This window comes from Ctenocephalides felis, unplaced genomic scaffold, assembly GCF_003426905.1.
Source record: "Ctenocephalides felis isolate EL2017-DRISC unplaced genomic scaffold, ASM342690v1 CF-g0.4_SCAFFOLD_03571, whole genome shotgun sequence".
NCBI lineage: Eukaryota > Metazoa > Arthropoda > Insecta > Siphonaptera > Pulicidae > Ctenocephalides > Ctenocephalides felis.
The window spans coordinates 45614207-45640535 of record NW_020539725.1 but is presented as its reverse complement, the minus strand read 5'-3'; the positions used below and the strand labels follow the sequence as shown (position 1 = coordinate 45640535).

General features: G+C 30.1%; 1 protein-coding gene across 1 annotated transcript in view; it reads right to left on the bottom strand.

Annotated features, from left to right (window-relative positions):
- Positions 1–3186: 3186 nt before the first annotated feature.
- The window catches only part of LOC113385398 (serine/threonine-protein kinase par-1-like), a 40046-nt gene continuing 16903 nt past the window's right edge, over positions 3187–26329 (bottom strand). Inside the window, exons 5-14 of the mRNA XM_026623245.1 lie at positions 6812–7056; positions 6599–6719; positions 6283–6520; positions 5783–6185; positions 5471–5693; positions 5202–5369; positions 4708–5000; positions 4200–4422; positions 3929–4114; positions 3187–3808 (exon numbers count right to left, since the gene is read on the bottom strand). Coding sequence (XP_026479030.1) covers positions 3234–3808; positions 3929–4114; positions 4200–4422; positions 4708–5000; positions 5202–5369; positions 5471–5693; positions 5783–6185; positions 6283–6520; positions 6599–6719; positions 6812–7056 — 2675 coding nt within the window. The 3' untranslated portion in view covers positions 3187–3233. The remainder of the gene's footprint in view (positions 3809–3928; positions 4115–4199; positions 4423–4707; positions 5001–5201; positions 5370–5470; positions 5694–5782; positions 6186–6282; positions 6521–6598; positions 6720–6811; positions 7057–26329) is intronic.

The following is a 26329-nucleotide window of genomic DNA, read 5'->3' as shown; positions in this document are numbered from 1 at the left end:
TTTTTTCTGAGGTATGCCAAAACGTTCAGAAACCTTCAAAACGTCGAGAAATGTAAAAATTTTCAATTCCGATTTTCGGCCCATTACAATAACTTACCCTACGGGAAGTTAAAAATTGAATTTTAATTTCACATGCTTTTCATATAAACACAAATGAGATATGTAATCAAAATAAATGAATTAAGAATTACATTTCCAATATTACAAGAAATAATTAGGACCAGGACAGAGTTTTTTTGAAACTCATTTCGTGACTTTTTAGCAAAATATAAAAAAGATTTATAGCCAAAGATAAATCTGCAAATCCATGTATTCTGACTTGAGGTTTATTTTTGCCAGGTGGATTATAGACAATATATTATATAATACAAATATGCAAGTTTTTTATAGATACATTTTCGATCAGAAATTAAAAATTCGTAATCAAATTAAATAAAGATTTAATTAACTTCCTTTATAAATGAATTTTGGGCTCATAGAATATTTAACTTGCTTATCTTTATGCATTTATAACAAATAAGTTTAAAATTCAATAGTGCAAGATTTAAAATTTATGCTATTTAGTACAACTAATGGTACACTAGTTTTATTTTTAAGATTTTTGAGTTACGTTTTCAATAATATTTTTTTGGGTAAATATCATTTAAAAATATTTCAAAGACTACAATGCACTATAATTTGTTCATGTGCTCGAAGATTTATTTGAATCATATAGCAAAGTACTAATGGAAAATTTAATTAAGTTTCTAAGAATTTTAGTCTATAATTCGAGTAAAATTTGTATTAGCGCTCGGCTTTATTAAATTTTCCAGTTCAAAACTGGATATACAAATCGCAACGTTTATCTACTTAATTGAAATTGAAATTCTTCATTTTTGGGTGAAATTCTGCCATTCGTGAATATTTACTAAATCTTATTGTAAAGTGGTGCAAATAAAACAAGCATTTTTAATATATAATTTTATATAAAAATCATAGTTGTCTACATAAGCAAATGCACAGCAAGACACACAACATAACAAAATAAAACATTCTTAATATATTGATTTTCCAATTAAAATTAACTAATTAATTCTTTAATGTGTTTAACACATTAACACAAATTAATTCAGTGTTTTTTTTAATTATACAGTGCTCTCGAACTAAAGAACTTTATTACTAACAAAACAAAATTTATAATGGATTCACCATTTTTATTTGTTTTTAATTGTTCGAAGTACTGTACGGGCTTTAATATCGTTGTGATGTAAATTATGAAAAAATAATCTTAGACTTATTATTTTTGGCTATTTTAAGCATTTTTATCAAAATTATAATTGTTGTCGTAAAATGTTTTTTGCATTGAAAGCAAATCGACTTTATAACTATTTTTATCTGCGTAGATTAATTCTTATTTTAAATAATATTCCAGTAGATTCTAGTAGATTTTCATAAATAGTGGTGACCTAAATGAAATTTGCCAAATATAAATTTTAAAGCTATTTTGATCTGCGTAAATTATTCTTATTTTAAAATATTTCAGTAGATTCTAGTTGATTTTCATAAATATTAGTGACTTAAATGAAATTCTTTAAAATATTGCAATATAAGATTTGTTATTATTATAGAACCCATATTAACCAGAAAATTATAAATTTTTGTGAATTATTTTCGCAAAATAAATGTCAATAAATAAAAGTGATTTTTTTCGAATTATTTGTAAATCATTGCAATTGGATGTAATTCTTTTTCCTTTAGATTCACTAACAAGTTGCAAAATCAGAAAATTTTAATTTTCTTATTGTAGAATAATTAACGTTATGCATCAAACGGTTTTTCATTGTTTAAAATCGGTTCAAAATTTTTTGTGTGAACTTGGAAGAAAATCTTACGCTTTTTTCATTCCAAAGAAACGGCTCGGCCGATCGTCTTACAAACCGAATTAAGATTATTCCTTATCATCATTCCATCGAATCGCTTTTAAATTATAGAAATCGATACAAAATCGGATCGCATACATAATATTCCCAAATTTCGGTATCAACCGATTCAGAATGACTTGAAATGTCGAGAAAACATGAAATCCGCAAATCGGATTTTCTGACAATGCAATGTTATCGGATCAAAGTTTATCCATTTTCACAACAAGCAATTAAATTTTGATAAAAAAACTATTATCACAAATATATAATACATTTGGTTTGATCTGATATTTCATCACAATTATTTAAAACTATCACAAATATAATGTAAGCCATAAAATAAATAATAAACGAATAATAGTTTTAATTCTATAAGCATATTCAATAATCCTACAGAAATAATACGTCATCAGATTCTTAATAATAATTGCAGCTAAACTATGATAAACACATTAACTTACAAATTATGATAGAGATTTTACATAAATATATAAAATAAACTATAAATATTTAAAAACATAGTGCAGAATGATCATGCAAAAGTAAAACCTGATGCGATCATTATAATATAATTAATAATACACGGCATTATTTCTCATAACATTAAATCAATAAACTTTTTATTTTTTTTTGTGTAACTTTAAATTAGTTACCAATATATTAAAGTTACATTAATATTATGGGAAATGAAAAACTATAAATTATAAAATTGTAATAATTTTGCATATTACTTACTCTAATTCTATATATGTAATCACAAAATTTCTTAATCAAAATGAGAATATTACTTAAATAAAACAAAAACAATAGGCACTTTAATAGAACTTAAATTGACTCTAAATTTTGTTACACCTAAAGAAACTCATAACTTTATCTTTAATTTAGATGAGATTTTTGAAAAATTATTTTACTTCAAATTTCGTATTTATATAGGCCAAATATGTGAATTAAATCTGCAAATTAAATTCCAATAAATGACAATAAATTCATTTAATCACATGGTATTTTGATCGATCAAATTGTTGCGCTGTTTGTAATTAATATTAAACTTATCAAAAATTATATTTTAATCAAAATTTTTAATAATTTAATTTAATATTAAAATTGTGTCTGGACCACAAGTGTGATCCAGAAATATAGCTTGATATTTTATTCTCTCATCTAGATCAGTTTTAATATAATCTTTTATTTCCTAAATTTAAGCTAGTCTTTGTTGATTAGTTTTACCATTTTGAAAACTTAAAATTTAGGAAATAAAAAATACACAAAATAATAATAAACATGAAATAATGCGATAAAAATCTACAGATCAAGCATAAATAAAATTGTAAATCACTCGTGAAAACCATATACCTGATAACATTGCTGATGTATTGGCGCGGATTGAAGCCATTGTGGCTGGTGTAGATGATGGCCACTGCTGGACCACTGACTTTGGAGTCTTCCACTACCCGATCCTGCAGCAATATGAGCGCACTCTTGACTACCCATTAAATCATTAATATGGCAAGCATTTTGCATAGTGCTCGTCAAGTTTGTCCATTCTTGCTTCGCCAATTGGCTGGCAGCAGAATTACAACTTCTTTGCGGACTCTGTTGCAGAGATAGATACTTTTCTGTATCCTGAGGTAGAAAATTTTCTTTAGACATGTGTCTGTCAGATTGCTGCAAAGGGTGCAATCGATCTTGCTGTGCAGCAAGTCTTTCTTGATACTTTTCTTGCGCCAAAAGCCTTTCCTGGTGCTGGATTTCGGCGTTATTTGATGCACAAGGACCCGTTTCTTCGATGTAGCTTTCACCAAGTTCAGCCAAGGGTAGCGGAGGAAGTATTTGGGTTTGTTGGGCCATTTTATAGCTTTGTTGACGCAACATTTGTCTACGAGTTAGCGCCGTCATTTGATGTAATCCTGATTAGTAAAAAAATAGTATCTAAAAATTTGCACAATTTTTATAAATAGGTAATTGGCAATAAACGGTTATAATATAGATATTTCTAAGTATCAGAAGCTTTTATCTGCGCTTATTACCTGGTGGTATGATCATTTCTCCGGAAGTATTGGATAGTGCACATTGCTTTTGTAAAATTTGACGTTTTTGCTGCAGAAGACGATGTTGCATCAACTGTTGTTGAAGAGGTGACTTGATGTCAAGGTTGCCAGCTTCTTGTGGATTCGTACTTTGACCAGAATTACCGCAGCCCACATAAGCAAAACCTGATAATAAATTATTACGATCCATAAGCATGAAATTACTAAGAAGAATAATTCTATTAAAAAGCTATCATTGTTTATGACTTACTCTCAGGGCTACATCCAAGAGAAGCGAATTGATCATGTTGCATTTGTCTTTGGTTCATTTCATCGAGAGTTACAGATGTTTGGTATTGGGTTTTCAGCATTTTGGCTTCTCTTTGCACCAAGTGCAGTTCAAATACTCCTCGTGTTTTGCATGCTTCGTTCAAGCGTCTGCTATCGAACGCGATATTCGTGCGGTCCGTTTGTGAAGTCACTTTTTGGGCCACCTATAAAATTCATTTAACAAGACTCTAATTAAAGAAAAAATGATACTTGTTTACTCAAGTTAAATTATTAATAGGTAAACTAAGTATTTAATTAAGTAATATAAATTTATTGAAAATTATTTCAAAAGATGACAATAAAATCGCATATATAGAAGAACCAAGCATCTTCAAAAGAAAAGATAAAAACAAGGATGAAAATTAAAGTACAAAGAATGCAAATAAATCTGAAATTACAATCATAAAGAAATAAAAATAAAATAAGTAACCATTACATCCGAATCTCACCAGTCCATCACTAGCACGTCGGCCTTCTCTGAAATCTACTGGACTTCTTGATAGATATGCCCTAGAACCGCCAACTCTGGTGGTGGCTCTCCTGGCCATTCCAGAGCGATTACATGAACTATTTCGACTTGATGCGGTGTTTGCACCTCCGGCAGCACTCATTGGACGGATTTTGCTGCGTGCGCCTGACGGACATGGTGAACCGCAGGTTGTCGTACTGCTGCCGCTTTCGTTTATCGCCGGATTAGACGCACAACTTGGCAGCGAACCAGCTAATTCGCTGGGACAATCACCTGGATAATGAAAATAGTAATCAATTTATTTAAGAGCAGCAACCACAGCTATACAATTATATAAGAAAAAAATAAAACTTCAAACCACATCTGTGGTAAGAGTTTTCTGAACTAACCATGAGAGGAATATGATAACCGCCCTTTTTTTCAAAAAGAATAACAAACCTAACTTCATCTAAACTCCAAATGTTTTTATTTTACCTGGACAATCACTAGACAATCGTCTTTCCAAACTGTCAAATGCTGATAATGTACTCCTCGACGATGCAGAATCACAGCTCAAAGATTTTGAATGATAGCCAACGGCGACTCCACTACTGGAACTTGAACTCGCATATGAACTTAACCTATGCACGCCGCAAGTGGAACCTAAAATTATTGGCTTATTAGTTATGTCATAGTTTACACAATCAAAACTGATAATTTAAACAACTTAGTCGACAGTCGACAGGATTTACTACAATCCTTACCGTGACCATGGTGTCCTTGTTGATGGCAACCACTTGAGTGATGATTATTATTTGCCTGATTGCCTCGTTCTTGGTCCTCCATATCAGTTTCACAGCCTTCATCAGTTGATGAAGAACATTGCTGATGAAAGTCTGATGATTTGTGTGAGCGACTACTGCTATGTTGCGGTGAAGAAGTTGGATTAACCAAATCTTGACCCGCGTTCTGGAGAAATGCGTAGGCCTGAAAAAAGTACCAGATCAGACTCATTATCAAATAAATTCCTTAACATTTTTTTTCTATAATAATAAGTAAATAAAAATCATTTTTACCTGTATGTGGTTCATATAATCTCTAAAAGGCGGTGTTGTGAGCGGTAAAGGACTTTGCCTTAGGGTGACCAATAATTTTGCAGCTTCCGCGCTCATTGTATAACCTGAGTTCATATTACAACTTATTTTGCCATCAGTGCCACTGCTACATAATCTTCTTGTCTTGGAATCGAAGCTATTTGATGTCAATAAAGGCAGTCTTGTAGAACTATCAGCAGAAGTATTCTGCACTGGCGATGGCCTAGTATTATACTGTTGATTTGCGGACTGGTGTTGCTGATTTGATGACTGTTGATTTTGTTGATGGTGAAGGTGATAATCCCCTAAACTAGCGTGCTGAGCAGCTCTACTTAAATGGGGAGAATGAACTTGATGTCGTGGACTTTGATGTTCAGAAGATAACCTGGAATTTTAAATTATTCAAAGTTGTATTATCATAAACCAAAGCTATAAAATATTTTATAGAATTCTTAGGACTAAGAACTTCTAAAATTCCGTACCTGACAGGTGAAGCATCAACACTTCCAGCAGGAGTCCTTCTCATCGCTTGTTCGGCAACTGATGACGGCCTTCTAGTTTCACCAGTTTTATTATCTCCAGATAAATTAGCATTAGTTCCTAACATAATTTGAAGCTGGTGGGCCGAGTCATTCGATTTAGAACGCTCAGTGGATGTGCTTCCAAATTGTTGCTGAAGTACGTAGGACTGCGTTGGCGAATGAGATCTACTACCCACTCCTATAAAATAAATTACTTTTATACCTTAGCTAATTTCACTTGGATTTTGATTAATACCAAATATCATAATTAACACACCTCCTTGAGCTAATGGACTATGAGGCCGACTATCACATGACAATGATCGTTGCTGGCGAAGCCTTTCCAAAAGTAATAAATATATTGCTGCGTGATGATCATAACTATTAAGTTTCAGACTCTGAAAATAATAATTTTGATGTTTTTTAATAATCAATGTAGACATTAAGTTATTGAACTAAAATTAAACTAAATTAAAATTCATCTACTGACCTCTTTGGTTTTTGCTTGGTCAATTCCTAAGCTTTGCATCAGTCGTAAAATTTGTTCATTTGGTTCTGCGCACTGACTATTGGGCCTGATGTTGGCCTGAGCTGCTGCTGATAAATCACCAGCACTTGAATACTGAGGATCATTGTACTGGTGCTGCTGGAGCCATCTGTGCTTCCTGATTTGTTCGGCCGTGTAGCGACGCGATGGTTCTAATACGAGCATTTTTCGGATGAGGGATTCACAATCTGAAAAGAAGAGAAAAGAATCTCAATGAAGAATGAATTAGCTAATATAAAGAAATGTTGTAGAACAAGTAAATTATGAACCTACACAAACTCCAGAAGATTTTGATGGTCACCGAAAATTATTATATCCTATATTTTAATTAACGCTTAACTGTTAAAATACTATGGAACAGAATATGAGTAAGAAATTTTATCAAAAGTTGATCTACATTCTGCATCCGAAATTGTTGCAAAGAGATGAAGAATTTTTATAGTCAAAAAAAAAATTTTGGTAACTTCTATTAGTACAAGAAATTAATTGCCATATTCTTCATGCTCGGTTGTGATTTCAATTGCACCTTCATGGTCGTTATAACGTAAAACTTATTATTGATTATTTAATTTCCTAAGTGTTGATTCTTAAAAATAGTTGACTGAATTAGTATTTTGAATATTACAGTGGTCCAATAGGTTCTTGAATAGTATTTTTTTAAATTATGCGTATATGTTAAATGTTGTAAATACATTTATTTATTTCAAATAAATAAATAATCATGTATATATAAATATATTGAAAAGGCAATAAAACCAGAATTAGAGTCAATATAAAATATAATCCGAGGTGTTAAACATCTCATTGCCAGCTATTTAGAAGTCGCCCACGAACGACTCCTACATCTTCTAAATGCTAATTTTAAACATTAAACGCATCTCTTATCGGGCGAGAAATGAGATAAAATCTTTTGTTGTCACAAAATGAATATGATAACATTCAAAAGCGTACAATTGCTTCTTATTACGTCTGCGGTATTTTTAATCACGATATTTCATCTTGATTTAATTAAAATCTGCTTTATTCTAATGATACATAAAAAAATATTAAAAATATAAAAAACTGAGTTATATAGACATAATGAGTTTTTTAAGTTATACAGACACAATCAACTTTAAAATCATGTCACCATTCTTTCCTCACAAGAAAATAATTTTCTAGTTTATTACTTTCGAAACTTTTAGGTTCTTCACGATCTGAAAACACATTATAATCTCTAGAAAACGTGCTAAAATATAATAATACCTTGAATTCGTGTTTTCGCACTTCCAAAATTTAATATTTTTCTTTTTATCAAAGTTTGTGAGCAGACGGCCTCTGGAATGATATTCCCTCCAAAGTGTCGTAAGAAGTTGGATCATTAGCGACTATGAAATTCGTGTCGGTGTGCGTAATGGGAAACTTTCCTAAAAGTTTTAGACCGTTATGCGAAATCGGCCATGTGCTAACAGTAGTTTTTATTATTCAAATTTGGAAGAGATAAGGAAGAGGTAATAATAAGAGAAGTTGGGGAAAACATGACTATAAAACTTCGAACTTTTTCTTGCAATTTATTTTCAATATATGGAATCATAATTTTCTACCAACAAAATGCATTTTCAACTTCCCGTAGGGTAAGTTATGGTAATCGCAAAAACGTTTCAGAGTTTTCTAAACATTTTGGCATACCTTAGAAAAAAATGGATGTATGGGCGTTTGTGTGTGTGCGGATACAAATTTTTGTCGACGATTTCGGGAACACAGTTCAACCGATTTCAATTTTTCAAAAAACATTGGATTTCTATTGATAAGAAGACGTGCGGATTAGTTTTTGGTAAAGGCAAGTCTAGCCGTTTCGAAGATACGGGGCAAAAAGTGCCAAAACATTTTACTTGTATTGACAAGATGAAGAATAATTGTAAATTTAATCGTATGTATAAATTTTGTTTATATTTATATGAACTCCGTAACATGGTTTGTCCGTCGAAAAGTCTTTTTTCCAAAAAAAGTAATTTTTTTTTCAAATATTAAAAATTTCTCAAGAATCTAATTTTTTCAAAGTTTGAAAAAAATTTAATCCTTTTTTTTAAGAAAATAAATATTTTTGGTACAGGAAGTTACAGCAATTTGCCTTGAGGCACGATGCCATACACCACTAGTCGTAGTTATCTTTGACTATTTTATATATGTCATCAAAAATTGTGTTACTTGAGTGCTGACAATGAGTGCATAATCAAGGTTATATTCAGCTCTAAACTTTGTGGACAGTATAATTTTGCTAATCCGAAACTTTGACAGTCCGATAACTCCAATAATCCGATACCCCCGCCATCAAAGCGCTCCACAACTTTGTGGAAATCAGCTAGAAATTTTTCCTTTATTTCAAATATCTGATGGTTTTTAAACTATAATCTAGTAATCCGAACTTTTCACTAATCCGACACCCTCTGGTTTTTAATAGTGTCGTATTAGTGCGATTCTACTGGCAAATAATTATGATGCTACATTAAAGATCACGTTTGACAATATTATATGGTTTATACAAAAACCGGTTTTCGAAATTAAATTTTACCCGAAAACCGATTCAAAATACTATTGAACCGATATGATTCCACGAATCAAAACGCTTGCTAGCTTGCTACTATCTTTTATATTTGGCTATATTTGTTATGTTCCATTTATACAGTGAAAACCGGCTTTTTCCACTAAAAAAACGGTTTTCGAATTCCATAATTTTCGTCAAAAAACCGGTTTTTGAAAACCGACAAACACTAATTGATATAATTCCATAGTATCACTAAAAACTACGATTTAATATAATTAATAGTTTTATTGTAAAACTTTTCATTAAAAATATTATTAAGCTTTCATTCAATTAATTCAATTAAGACACTAAATGTATTTTTCTTTTTCCATCATTATTTTTTTTTATAAAAGTCTTGGATGCTTGAGCATCATCTTAGTTTCAATTTTCAATTACGCAGTAATATTTTTCTCTAATGATTTGTTTCAAGCAAAATTACGTTGTTGTGAAGTCTGAGATTTTCATCATTATCTACAACAACCTAATTTTGCAAAAAGAAAATTATTTCGTATTAAGTTTCATGTAAAGATGCTTAGGCTTTATCCATAGGATTTATCGGACAAATTACTTTATATTAGAAAAACATTAATAGAACAGAAACGATAATGATTTCAAAATTTTGCATAAAATAATCTACTATTTTATTCTTGTTATTCATTGTCTATTTGTCCACACTTTGGTATTTTTCCTCAACTAGAGATGAATATTGTAGAGAGTGTAGTTAGAGACAATAAACGAGCAATTAGAGACGAACGAAGTTAACATTATTAATACTGTTTAAGTTAACAATATGAAACTCAGAATTTTGTTTCCGTCTCATCACAACTAATATTTTTATGCAGGACTTATATTAAAAACAGACTTTTTTTCTGAACTAAGTCAGATTATTTTGTACACAAAACAACTTCTAAAATGTATGTTTTACCGATCCTCGTACGAGTAAGCGGTCATATCCAACATTTTCCCAGACGAAAGGATTTTCCTTAAAGTTTTCTAAAAGAGTTTTTAGTACTTTTGCAATGACCAAACTTGATTCTTTTCTTTTTGGACCGGACTTTGTTTCAGTCAGTTTCTCCGTAGTTCATGACCATATAGTTTGATCATGTTCGAAAAACTAGTAAGTTTGTTTTCATAGTGTTCGGAAATAGATATAAAATGTCTAGAGTAGAGGAAGATACGAACTGCTCGAGTTTCTATACAAACTGCGTTGAAATCAGTTCTACATTCAAAAAAAATTAAATGAAATATTTATAAAGAACACATTAGTCGCATTTATTGTTAAAAATATTCATTAAGCTGTATTACATATAGGGCTTCGAATCTTTTCACAGATAGGATTTTGAGCCATAGTTTCAGAATTTTTCGCTTATCTATAAATTTTCTAGTTTGCAAATTACATATTATATACATATTTTTAAAATACTAAAAGTTAATAAAAAAAAAGTTAAACCATATGGAAAAGTTTAACATCTTATGACCAGGATCATGCTTAGGATCTAATATATATATATATATATATATATATATATATATATATATTTATTACTTCATCTTAATATTACCAACTTGTAGTATAATAACTGTATTTCATCATAATTTTCTAAATTAAATTATGCCCTCGAGTATCAAATAATAATTATTTTGCTGGTAATTCAATATTAGTTGGTAACGATAGGAAAGTTATGAAGGATGTTAATGAATCCCGTTAGCAGTTTGTATAGTAGTTGCTTTAATTGTAACTCAATTATGTTATTTAATAACGCATAAATGAAAGGATTTAGCAATTATATAGAAACAAACTGAAAAATAAAAATTGTATTGTACTTTAATGGGTTGTCGTAAAAATAACTGTTCAACTAACAATGAGTGGAAGAGTTAGTTTTTGTTAGGTAGTTAGACTCATTTGCAAAATGCCAAAAAAATCTACTTGATACAATTTGATGTTCCTCAATTAAAAATGTATGTTCACATTACAATTTGATTGCTTCGAATGTATTCCATCGTTTTAATTTTATACCTCAATTACTGCCTTGTTTTTGTTACATTTTCATTTATTTACTAATGAAACACCTTGAAAGCACATTAAGCGTCGTCTAATTGTAAGCGTTGAATGGTTTAATGTATATATTCGATCAATTACGAATTTAGACATTTGCATCATGAACTTTTGTGCTTAAGATGATTAAATCATCTTTTAAATCAATAGTTTTTTTTATAAATTTTTATGTTGGATATAAAAGCATGATGAAGTCAAAGCTTTCATTCTAGACAAAATTAAGTTTGATAAAATTCTATTCTGAATTAAATAGTTTGGAATTGAATATTACAATATTCAAGTTTTGCATCAATATTTTTTTATACATTTTTATATTGGCTTATAAAAGCTGGATGAAGTCGAAGCTTTCATTCTAGACAAAATTAAGTTTGATATTGTTCTATTCTGAAATAAATAGGTTGGAATTGAATATTACAATATTTGATATAATTTCTTCAAAGTAACCAATAAAATGCAATTAGAAATATATCATGAACCCTACCAAGCAGTATATTAGTACTAGAACCAATAAATAAAATGTAAAATCAATTAGTTTTTCATAATCAAGCAACTTTTTATATTTCTATAAACCTTCAAAGCTGATGTTTCAAGTATGTGCAAAAGTTTATACGTTTTTAGCAATAGTTTTATAATTTTTCATGATTAACAGCATTTTACTGTATAAGAAAAAAGAAGAAAGACGTTGAAGATTGTACTGAGTACTTCGATGCCAAAACTAATTTCTAGAATATAAGGACAAAAATTTTTATATAAAAGCTACACCAGAGTTGCACGAACAGAAGTTAAAGTTACAATAAAAGAATAAGTTGGTACGCCTAATTGTCGAATGACAATGCGCAAGATTGTTGAGTTTTCTTGAGCTTGAATGTTTCATTTTTATGTTCTATACTATCTTTTCATTTTTATCCTATTATACCCCGTGCTCTTTTTTTGCTTAATACAACTGATTTCTTCATAACTGATTATCACTTGAATCTGATCTTCCCCAATTGTAATCTTGCTTTTCATCTTACTATTTATTCATTATATTATATTATATACTATCTTTTTATTTATAACCTATTCTATCCATTCTTCTTTTTTTCTTCATTTATATCCATGTTCTTTTTTCCCCTTCACAACTGATTCCTTCATTCTTCTTTTAAATCTGATCTTCTCCAATTATAATCTAGCTTTTCTTTTTACTTCTAATTTATTTATATTATATAATATATTCTATATTTATTATATTATATTCTATACTTTTATGTATAACCTATGCTATTCATTCTTCTTTTATATCCATGTACTTTTTTCCCTTTACAACTGATTCCTTCATTCTTCATTCAAATCTGATCTTCCCCAATTCTAATCTAGCTTTTCTTTTCACTTCTAATTTAATTATATTATATTCTATATTCTATATTTATTATATTATATTCTATACTTTTATTTATAACCTATTTTATATTCATTCTGCTCTTTTTCTTCATTTATATCCATGTTCTTTTGTTCCCCCTTTACAACTGATTCCTTCATTCTTCTTTTAAATCTGATCTTTCCCAATTCTAATCTAATCTTTTACTTCTTATTTAATTATATTATATTCTATATTGTATATTTATATTATATTTTATACTTTTATTTATAACATTCTATTCATTTTTCTTTTATATCCATGTTCTTTTTTCCCCTTTACAACTGATTCCTTCATTCTTTTTTTAAATTTGATCTTCCCCAATTCTAATCTAGCTTTTCTTTGCACTTCTAATTCAATTATATTATATTCTATATTCTACATTTAATATATTATATTCTATACTTTTATTTATAACCTATTCTATATTCATTCTGCTCTTTTTCTTCATTTATATCCATGATCTTTTGTTCCCCATATACAACTGATTCCTGCATTCTTCTTTTAAATCTGATCTTCCTCAATTATAATCTAGCTTTTTTTACTTCTAATTTATTTATATAATATTCTATATTCTATATTTTTTATATTATATTCTATACTTTTATTTAAAACCTATTCTATTCATTCTTATTTTATGTGCATGTACTTTTTTCCCCTTTACAACTGATTCCTTCATTCTTCTTTTAAATCTGACCTTTCCCAATTCTAATCTTGCTTTTCTTTTTACTTCCAATTATATTCAAATTCAACTCAACAATACAAATTCTATTCCATTTCAAATTATCAGTTTGAAATTCTACCACTTACTTCTATTTCTATGCAATTTCAAATCAACAATTCAAATTATATTAAATCTTAACTCAATATTTCAAATTCTATGTTATTGCTAAGGGTCGATCCGAGGTGTAAGTCGGGCTTGCTACTAACTGAGCTTTCTCACCACATCGTTGAGTTTTTTTTTTCATCAATCTACAACTGCCTAAAAGGCAGTAATTGTTGTGACTAAAATAATAGATAAAATTTTAAAATACTACCCATTGGTAGTATTTCATAAGATGTACAGAAAATAATTACATGTAATATACTAAATATATTACTATACTAGTTCTAATGAATCTAATATTCTTAGTCTCCTGATAGTGTTAGCAGAGAGTAGGTTCTTTGCGAGTTCATTTAAAAGGTTCTCCAATCTTGACTTATATTTTGCTGCGAATCTACTAATTTCTTACGCTTTTGTGTATATGTTGCAGTCTTGATGTACAAGTCAATTAGGTACATATCTGGGAGCCTCCAGTATTTTTCTGAGGACCTTGTTCTCAGATTCGTTCAGAGTTTAATGACCAATGGTTAATCCTTTTCTAAGCTCCTACCAAGTTAGAATAACCAGAAATTACATTCTCGTGAACCTGATACAGTACAACCCAATGAAACCTATAGAAGTAAAATACATTTAGTACACTTTTCCAATGACACGCTACAATACTCCCCGCTACGTCATCTTCCTTCTTTGACATCCCAAGTCATCGCCCACGGCGTTTAAATCCCGACCTTTTGTGTTGAATAAAATGTATATTTTCCTTGGCTCAGCATCGGTATGTATTTTCATTATCGGATCAGTTTTCCTTTTGTGCGTGTGACAATGAACTCTGTTCGATCCGACCGCCCGCCGAGGCTACGCCATACGCAAACGTAAATCGGCCGAGAACGCGAACGACAGTTGGCATTGAAAGCGCCTCTCGCTGCGCCTACGGAGCGTCCTATACCTTCACGGCGCGATGCCTCGAAATAATCTTATCCTAGACTTGGAGCTCCGAGGTCACGCGAATTAATACGATCATCCACTAGGGCTGGTAATATGAAATTTAGTTGTAATATTAACTAAGATTTGTGAGGAAGAAAATGATTAACCCCTTAACTTACAATTTAGATCCGAAAATGTCGGGCCAAAGTTGTTCAAGTTGGCGCGGCTTTTGTGACTATTTTCCCTCATAGTGTACGGTTTATCACAATAATAAAAATAATTTTGTGTTTTATAGTCATTTTAAGTTAAGTGGTTAACCTCAAGAAAATTTAAAGAAAACACTACTTCGTTCTTCGTGATACACAAAACAGACTCGGCAAAGAAACACTCATTTTAAAAAATCAGACAAAATCCAAATTTATTCAACAATAACAATAAATAAAGTTGTTTAGCACATGTTTTTCCTTAGGGGGCGTTCATTAATCACATGAGCGCTTTCTAAGTATTTTTAGACCCCCCCTCCCCATTGCTGATACGTGGTGATATTTGAAAATACCCCCTCCCTCCCCCGCACAACATCACGTGTATTTTTAATACCCATAAAAATCAAATTTTTTTTTGAAAAATTTTAGATTTTTTTAAGGTAAAAAATAAATACACGTGATATGTGATATTTCGTGGTTTTTTATTGAACCCTCCTCCCCTTTTTGGCTCATGTGATTAATAGACGCCCCCTTATAATTAGACAGTGACAGTCGCCATAACATCTAAACTTTACTGATTTTGAAATGGGGCCCAAAAGTTGAAGTATGTTTGTTCGAATAAGTTTCCATTATTGCATTGAGTCAGCTGGATTTCATAACTAATCTGTCGCATTTAGGGACAGTATTTCAGAATTATCACATAGACTAATATTCAAATTGTGATTTAATTTTCTTTTCTACCAGATAACTAATATATTAAAAAAATTCGTGCTGAATCAAAGAAGTCGCACTGTTGTACCCAGGCAACCCTACAAACCCAAATTTTAGATTATAATGTTACAAAACTTCCTATTTAAATATTATACAAAAAAAAATCTTTGTCAAATAAGTTCATATACTAAATAAAAAACCTATCAACGACTTATCATTCTGAAAAGTTGTTGAGTAGTATAAAATTCGAAATGACATTGAATGTTTGTTAGTTTTGAAGCTACCAAAAGGTCTAGTTACTAGAGTACTAGAGAACTACCATAGTTTCATCTTAAGTTTGACTTATTTATTTATTAGTACTCGTCGTATCCTTAATTTTGACTTTTTATCTATCAGTATGTACTCGTTTTTATCAAAAAATTGAGTCTTGAATCTGACAAAATGGCATTTACTAAAATTTTCATAATTTGGTTATATAGCAAACCCTTCGTTTCTTGACCATCACTGTTGAGTTTGTACAAATGCCATGAAAACCGATTTCAAAAACCGACAAAATTTGATATCTTCTAATATATATTTCTGCAAAGAATGGGAAAATATCTAAACAGTAAAGCAAATAATAAAATGCTTCTAAAATTAAGAGATATTAGGTTATCAAAATACCTTGTGATATAAATAGTACGCCAAAAACATTTTACAGAATTTATTTACACTACAAATGTAGCAATCAAAATTTCAATTCACGATAAAAATTGCGGTATGTATTTCCTGCTGAAAATTGATATAATTTTTGAATGTTTCGAATCATGATTTTCGGCCCACTTTAAGAACTGCGGTTTCTGCATTAGAAGTCTAGTAAAGATAATACGCAAATATAATTAAATAAAAATTACTATAAATTGAAAATGTATTTTCTAATTAAATAATGCAATTATAAAACGTATTTCTTAACTAACATATCAAGTTAGCTTTCCCTAGCCCTGGTAAATAAATATGTTCTTCATAAATAGCTCTGAAACGCACATGATTTGAACTGCGGCGATACATAACCAGGAAATTCTTGAGTTCAGGTCCAGGACGAGATTGTAAAATGTGAGTTTATTTGTAACGCCATAAAATCAATTTCAAGTAGCACCATGTTGTGACTACGACGCGTTTAGTTCATGAAAACGAAATGTAAATAAAAATAGAAATTTATATTATCGATAGACACAATATAAATATAAATACTACCAAGGATATAATGGTATTTTGTATTTTTTCGTCATTTTTTTTTATATAAACAAATAGAGTATGTTCCCAGTAATCCCAGTAACTTACTGCTGATCGAATATAAATAAATTGCAAAAGTTAAATTTCACTTAATTTTATTGAACAATTACCAAAAACGTTCATCATCATCAACAATTTCTCCTTACTCTGAAACTCTATATGGATACTTCTCTTTTTTCTTACTCTACTGATGTAGAGTACAAGAAATGTAATTATTATCTGAAATTTATATTTCAGATAATAATTCAACATAGTATACATCCGAAATAGATACTCTAATCGTGTTAAAGTTCATGATGTTTTGAGTCGATATCTATTAAAAAAAGCAGCACTTCTGAAAATAACACGGAATGCTAAAACAGTGGCAGCAATCTAATTATGCGATCATCAACAAACGAACGTCATAGACACACGAGACGACTACGTAAATATCAACCTATTGGGGATGATAGGGTACACCAGAGTAGTTGGGATACTTATTTGATTATTCACACTATTTATTCTATTGCTTGAACAAATTAGACATATGCAGCATATTGAAAGATTTGTACTTTAGAGAATTTTTAAAAACGTGAAGCATTACCTAATATTTCATAATATTTTTAAAAGCAATAAAACCAGCCATAAATGTCATCTATTATATAAAAATAAGTCGGGGTTTTCTTCCTGACGATATAACTCCAGAACGCACGAACCGATTTCGACGATTTTGCATTCGTTGGAAAGGTCTCGGGCTCCGTGAGGTTTATAGCAAAGAAAATTAAAGAAAAATATCAATAGAAAAGCGAAAAAAGCATCATCTCTGATACTTAGCATGTACTACAAACTAATATTTTTTGTTCGACTGATACTCATTTGTTTGACAGCTACTCATTGTTCTCTGCTCAGTTAATTTCATGTGACAAACCGACATTGTGTTCACTGTGAAATCGTGCAAAAAATGTAAAAAAAATAAGTTCTTTGTTTTCTAACATTTCAATTGAAAACCATCAAATCAATCACGTGTATTGTGCAAATTTTTATTCAATTTCAACAGCAGGCAATTTTTTCTTCATCTTTTAATCACTAAACGAAATGTTACTTAATATGAAACCATCTGGTGGTGAAACGGAGTTCGCCCGGTTTGCTAGTATTTTATAAAAATCATCACATTATTTATATTTATTTATCAGAGTATAATTTCGTTTCCATTAACAGAAAATTTTCTGAACCGCACACGTTTTTATGTCTTTATATTCTTTAGTATTAATATAATGAATATAACAATCCTCATGATTTTTATATACACATAATAAAATATATGCATGTTAAGTTCAGTTTTTTTTAATATACTTTACTGTTTTATGAGATGTTATATATTTTACGACTTTCGAATGCTACGCACTGAAAAAGCTCTTAATGGAAATCAAAGTTCATAGGTAACAAAAGCACATTATATGAATAATTTATAATTTAATTATTGTATATTAAAATAATATATATATATATATATATATATTATGGTGGTCCTTAATATGGATGTTTTAAAGTTTTCTTGCTCCAGGGGCTCAAATACTTCCAAATTGTTAAAAGAAAATTCTTTGAAAGTTTTAGCTCTTAATATTAACTCTAGGATAGTCCGCACTCCAACCAAAGTCTCTTGGTTTTTCTTCCTATGTAAATACTTGTTTCATGAAATATATCATTTTTTGTTGTAATTTTTTTATTTATGATCAAGATAAGCAAATACAATGCTAGTCTTGAAATTTTGATTCACTTGTCGCTAAGTTATAAAATATTAAAAAACAAATGCATTTTTATGCCATATTATTTCCATAATAAACTTTGATTGAATTGTGAACTATCTTAAAGTCAATAATAATATCAAATCAAATAGCTAAAACTTTCAGAGATTTTTTTATCAATTTGGAAGCATTTGAGACCTTGTGAGCAAAGAAATTCGAAAATATCTATATTGAGGACTATAAAGTGCATCAGGGTATATCCAAAATTACATTTACCAATCAATATAGTATACATCATCAATAAAGTTTTCAATAACTTTTTAATGTTAGAAAAATGAATAGAAAAAAATGTATTTTTTAAATATATTGAATTAATATTTCAAATCACCTTTTTATTCGAATAATAAAATGAACGTTTACTATATCTTCTGCATCCTTTGCATTCTAAACTCTCATATTGTAGAAGTAAATACAGTATTTCATTATTGTGACTTCAATTTTTTTTGTCTTAAAGACTTAGATGGCAATATATTTCCAAGTCAAAATCGCCTTTCCAGGTTCTACTGTATCAAATTAACAAATCATTAGAGAAATCACTCCTCAGTATTAGAGAAATTCTAATAACTAAACTTTATCAAATAGAGATAGACTAATCGTTGGGCTCTACAAAAAATCGTGTAGTCAAGCTTCGGCTCAGAGAGGATAAAATTCTGATCTCTACTTAACTAGAAAAAAATTAACAAAAATGCATGTTGCATCGTTTTTTTATAATTTTTTTTAGTATAATCCAATCAATGGCGTAGCTATTTTAGAGCGCAGGTATCATATTAGCAAAAATTTGTCGTGTGCACTATATTTAAGTCTAAATATAAATATATTTATATAGAGTATGGGCATTTTCAGTCACATACATCGAGCTAAGTAGCTGTTTTAACGTTTGACGTCAAAGTTTGCACGTAACATCTAACACGATTTTCTATATTTACGTCAATACTCCCTCAACCATGTACACGTTTCGAATGACTTGTGTTTTTAGATCTATTCTTCTATTTATTTAAGCTGTCTATATTTTTATACACCGATGAGTCATTCACAACACTTCAATGAATAATCGATCTATTTGTGTAATCATTGGGTGAATTGTAGTTTTGCAATAGTTGCAAATATTAGGTGAAATCAATATTGATACTTATGCAGCTTGTTACTTTACACAAAATATCCATATGAGTAATTGAAGAAGAATTATAATAAGGCGTAAGTGGCATTTTCCTTGGAGGATTTCCTTAGTTACCTTAAAAACTTGAAAATAATAGAGTTGATACACAAGAATTGAAGTCGTTTTGGATTTAACAGAAAACCGCGAACCTATGTATTTTCATCAGTTTTACAAATTGCAAATATTGTTCAAGATTTTCTATGAAAACGTTGTCCTGTTTTATATTAACTGTTAAAACTGATTCTACTTTAAAGGTACCTAACAATAAAGTAATATACAATTAATAAAAATGATACGTCTGTAATGCTTTTGGACATATGACTAGTATTTTTGATTCTAATAATTGTTCTATTCAGCAACTTTAATTGAATCTAAATTAGTTCTTTGTCTTAATCATTCTACTAAAATCGGAGCGACTTCTACAGCAAAAAATAACGCAACTCATCAGTCATTCATTTATAATAGAAAGTCAAAAAAAGTAATTAACGAAGTCGTAATAACTAAAATAAAATCGATTTTCACAAACAATGATGTGATTTACTTAAAACCATCATCAATCAACTAATTTCTATTAATATTTCTATTGAAGGAGAAGTGTAAGAAGAGAGTAATTACTTTACTTCGAAACATAAAAATTAAAATAAGTTATCTATACATTAATGTTATCTACGCATTATACGAGGTCTGTTCAAAAAGTACCCGGAATTACTAATAATTAAATTTCGCGGGTCTGGAGTGTCTGATTGTCAAAATTTTTTTTTTATTGTGTTGGTATACATGCCCCAAAGTATGATAAATTTTCAGCTATATTCACTGTTTACTTTGTCTGTGGTAGTCGCTAAAGGTTGGACGTGTTTTTCTGAGCTCGGCGATTTTTACAATGGAAGAATTGAAAAGTCAAAGAATTTGTATTAAATTTTGCGTAAAAAATGAAATAAAGTGTTGCAAAGTGCAAAAATTCACCAGATATGGCTCCGTGTGACTTTTTCCTATTCCCAAAGTTGAAGAGACCCATGAAAGGACGGCGGTTTTCCTCGATTGAAGAAAATCGCTGAGAGTGCTCAAGGACATATCAAAAAGTGAATATCAAGGGTGCTTCGAAAATTGGAAAAAACGCTGGCATAAGTGTATTATATCTGGGGGGGACTACTTTGAAGGGGACCACATTAATGTAGACGAATAAATAAATATTTTTTTGAAAAAACGAAAATTACGAAAACTTTTTGAACAGACCATGTATGTATGAAAAGACCTTCAATCTACTAGATTTCAGAACACTAATGCATTTTCTATAAAAAATACTTTGTATTAACTTTGCTGAAGGTACCTATCGTGGTATTTACTAAAGAACGTGACAAATAGTTTCTTAATGAAATTTAATTAGAGAGCAGTTCTTTATCTAGTTTCTTTTTCTTGAAAGAATTTTTTAATTTTGCTTTAGTTTTTATACATTTTCAAGTCAATAATATGCTTCAAATTGGTCGTTTAACAAACCAGTGCCTATGTTCTACCAGTGCCTCTGGTTAGAAAATGAGCAAAATTCTGTTCAAATTTGATAACTTAAAGTTTTTTCTGTTTCTGTTCTTTTTATCGAGGAGCCATTGGAAAAATGATTAGAAAATGAGCGAAAATCTGTTCAAATTTAATAACCTAAAGTTTCTCCTGTTTTTGTTCTTTTTATTCAGAAGCCATTGTAAAGTTGCAGTGTTACAAATACTTGCTTGAAAAACAACTAGTAATAAAGAATCAATCTATTTCCCACCATTGACAATTGGAAATTGATACTTCAATATATCATAGTCATTTGAACCATGCATCAGAAATAACTGAACTCTACATATTGTTTTGTAAATCAAGTGCGCTGAATAATATTCTACGTTGATTTCAGTAAATATTGATGAAATTAAACTGGCGTACGAGCTTTAGCGCAATGAAATATTGCAATGGATGAATGTCAAATCTAAAAATATTTCAATGGAATTAAATTATCATGAATCATTCTATTTGCGAAGTCTTCGACTCCACGAAGTGCGTATACGTAATCGAGTATGCAAATAATTTGGCAAGTACGATCTCTATCGGCTCTTTCGCATTTATAAGGAGTTTATTAATAATTTCGACTCGGAAAATCTATCGCCGAATTTCAAATTGCGCGCGCAGTCCATGAAAAAGCTCTGACGTCATCCGCAGACCAGACGCTGACGTAATAGGATTGTTTAGGCTTTTTGTGTGTGGTGCTTGATGCGGTTTTGGGACTCTATCAATTTCTTTCTGTTTATATTTACCTATAGATACAATGTAGCGGTGTATCCGATGATCAAAGGAGCGAATTGCAATTTTTATGATCCATTTTCTCAATAAATCTAGGTTAAAGTAATGGTGTAGTTGCAAACAGACTTTCAGAAAGAGTAGGCATTTGGGATGCCGTAGCCAAAATTTAATGGTTAGCAAGAGCTCTGTAATTCATATTGTATGTTACTTTAATATGTTGTTACCTATTTTGTCAATTGACAACTAAGTAATTTAGATTTGGTTTTATAAAATAAAATACATTTTTTATAATACATCATTTATAAAATAAATACAAGACCCTCTGTTAACCTCCTTGAAGCTGCATGATTTCGAGCCAATGCAAAGTCAGATTCGTCTCAGCAAAAAACTGAACTCAGTGAGAGTTAAGGTGATCCTCATTTGTTTCACTATACTAAAAATTTGGCAACCTTTAAAATTTACTGTAATTAGGTGGTGCCAGATCAGGGCTGTATGAGGAATATGACTTCCCAAACAAACACCAATAGTTTCGAACATGTTGCCAAAGGTGTCCGAGGCTGGTGCACCGGTTTGATTTGACAAATTTAGCAAAAAATTTGATTGCTTTCAGTTTTAGTAATTGTTGATGGTAAACATCAGAATTTATCGTTTGGTGCTTTGAAAGCAGCTGAATGAATCTTTGTGGTCCACCAAACTGACTGCCAATATGGCAAAATAATAATTGACGGAATAATCAATTTTGCATACAAAGCTTTCAATGTGGTTTGTGCTGGTTAATTCATACTTCACAGGTTTGTGAAGTGGTCTTTCATCGTTTTCGAACTGTAATACTGGACCTATTTATTATCACCAGTGATGATTTTCTGAATAAAGGATCATTTTTATTTAAGTCGCATTATTATCGTAAGTTCGTTCTTTGTGAATGAAATAAAATATAAAATAAATATAAAAAAATATAATTTTTTTTCAAGTGAGGAAGTAAATATTAGGCTCATATCTATACCAAGTCGTTTTAAATGTTCTTCCATTTTTATGTGCATGAACAAGCTAAAAGGATACTTTGATAATATGTTACTTCTCGATTTAAGGTCGCTTATTAAAATCCACAAATTATAATAAAGCTTCTGATACTAATATCGAAACACCATTTGATTTTTCAATAACTTTATGTATATAACATACTATGTAATGTAACATACATTAATAAAAAAACGTTCTCTGCCAGGTTTGGTGACAATTTGATAAAATTATTTAAAAATTAAAAAATTACTGAATCGATTTTGGATCAAACTTCACTTGGATCTAATATACTATGTAATGTAACATACATTAATAAAAAAACGTTCTCTACCAGGTTTGGTGACAATTTGATAAAATTATTTAAAAATTAAAAAATTACTGAATCGATTTTGGATCAAACTTCACTTGGATCTAATATACTATGTAATGTAACATACATTAATAAAAAACGTTCTCTACCAGGTTTGGTGACAATTTGATAAAATTATTTAAAAATTAAAAAATTACTAAATTGATTTTGGATCAAACTAGCTTTGTTTTTATTTTGATAGTATCAATATGGATGGATATACAACACATAAGGGAAATCGACTACAAAAGTTATAAAACATCTTTTCTGCTATGGAAATGCTCTTCTTATGGAAATCATTTCTGTATTATCTTCAAATTATACTAATGATATTATACTAATATAACAGATCAACGTTTACATTTTACTCTACTTTCGTCATCATGAATTACAATAAGCCCAAATTTCTCAAACATTGCTATCCTCTTCAAATAAAATATACTATGAATACTACTTTTCTTGGCGCACTGAGCTTTTACCCAAGTGGTCACATACGCCACCAAATGAGAACGAAAAAAACAAAGCTTTTAAGACAAAATCATGAATTATTGAGGAATGAAAGGCAAACACGTGGGGCACGTGCGAACCTTGAAAATCCTCGCGACGCCAAGCGCCATTTATACGAAGGACGTCATAATATATATACACTGATATATGTATACTTTTATATATGTACTTTTATATATGCATTTATATATGTACTACTTCGAATACGGGCCACATGGGTAATCGTAATAAAAATACTTAGTTATGAATTATTTTCATTCTTACAAAAAGTACCTAGGGTTTACTCTTTTGGGATTTTCATGAATAATCGTACGATGATAGAGTTGCGATCAGGCTGAACACCTTGTAATCTTATAGGCCTATGATACAATATGAAGATACAAGTGGTTGAATTATAAATATTAATTAAAATTTTGAATAATAGTCCACGCACAATACGTACACGTATTGCAGTGTTTCTTATTATGTCTCAAAAGCTCAATGATTTTAAGCGCCTTGTTGGAGAATAATTAAACACCTTAACCTTAATTAAATATTTTTATTTGATTACGTTTCGATTTGAAATCTCATCAAATGAACAAATTGCATATAAAATGAATAATTATCTTTAAGGAGTAGGCATCGCTTTCCATGTCCTTATTACGAGAAGGTACTTGTAAGGGCTGATGCTTCGTTGTGTTTTCCCATAAATATATTTTATTTTAGCATGTATCAAACAATCGCATTTGAGGGATCTATATTCTAATATCTTAATTTTTTTATATTCAGAACTTAAGGGTCCTATAAGTAGTGATGATGATTGGCCTTAACTAACTAAACAGGTTTCATAGATGGCGGCCTAAACAGTTTTTCTACTTCTTTCATGTGATGTATTTTATTGTTACAATTTCTGTATAAGTGATACATAATTTATTGATGCAGCAATCCCGGGTAAAGGTTATTTTCACTTAGAAGCATGTGGTTTGTATATATTATTATTTTGTATACCAAAGAAAATGCTGTTTCAACAAGCACATGTACTTAATTATATGCCAACTTCCTAAACTGAGTGCTGATGTATTAAATAAATTATATGTTCCACACACTGCATCAAAGTGGATTTTATAGAACTATGTGTATTTGGAGTATATTTTTACTCTATCAATATTTTAATCAACGGTTCTAGTACCGTCACTGCTAAACACAAAAATATTATGTATAAGTATACCGGTTCCTAAAGAACTTAATTCCATACCTTTTTCTTCGGTAACATTGCATATTGAAGTTTTAAATATGCAACATATACCTACCCCCAAAAGAAAATTTAAGATTTCGTATATTTTGGCACGTGCGGTTTCAAATGCAAATGAGTCTACTAGGAAAGCCTAACACGTGGCAAATTTATTGTTTGGTGAGGTTTTGGTATTTTCATAACCGTTTTTAAAGTTTTAGAACTTTCAAAGTGTATACAAATCAACCTATGTAAATACAAGGTCTTATTGATTTACAATTGGCATAATCTTTAGTACTTTGGTACTTTCATTTTTGCACTAAAAATTATATGTCAAATCCATTTCCAGTTCGCTTCGAGCTACCGTGCAGTGCACTTCGTACCTTATCAGGTTCAGGTATAATCCGTGCGTTATTGTAAAAGGTATTGTTATCAGTTGAATCATAATACCCAAGTGTTATAAATCAAAACAATCGAATGTACCCGCAAGGGTACATTTCAGTGTATTAAAACTAATGTAAACACATTGTTCATACGGACTTTTATAATAAAGTGATTGTAATATTTATTGAACAAATACTAAATAGTGTTTAATACAAAGAGTGTCACATTGTATAACAATTTATTTGTGGACCCCTTTGGGGTTCGCAATGAATAACTTAATTGTGGAGTCGGCAAATGTAATTGCCGACGATTCTCATACCAGTTCAGAATTTATTACAGAACATCTACGTAATCAGTCTGCTAATTCAACTTGTTCATCAACAGACATAATAACTAATGCTCCGATACCGTCAACAAACATAATATCTAATGCTCCCATACCTTCAACAAACATAACAACTAATGCTCCCATACCGTCAACTAGCGTTATGGAAGTTGAAACGGATACTAACAATTCTAATAAAAACAAATGGCAAATTGTCCCGATTGCCGGCATTAAAAGAAGACGTTTGAATATTCAAACTGATAATTCGATAGCATTAGGTAATCGATTTAGTGTCCTTACTAATAAAGAACCAGTACCTGTTACTGAAACCTCTGCTTCAGTTAAAAAAGCATTGCCGCCTCCCGTTTTTATTTACGGAGTTGACGATTTTAAAGGAATGTTAGACGATCTGAAATCTGTTGTTAACAAATAATAATTTTACGATTAAAACTTTACCAGATAAAGTTACCAAATTTAACGTTCAATCTGTTGAAGATTACCGTAATTTTG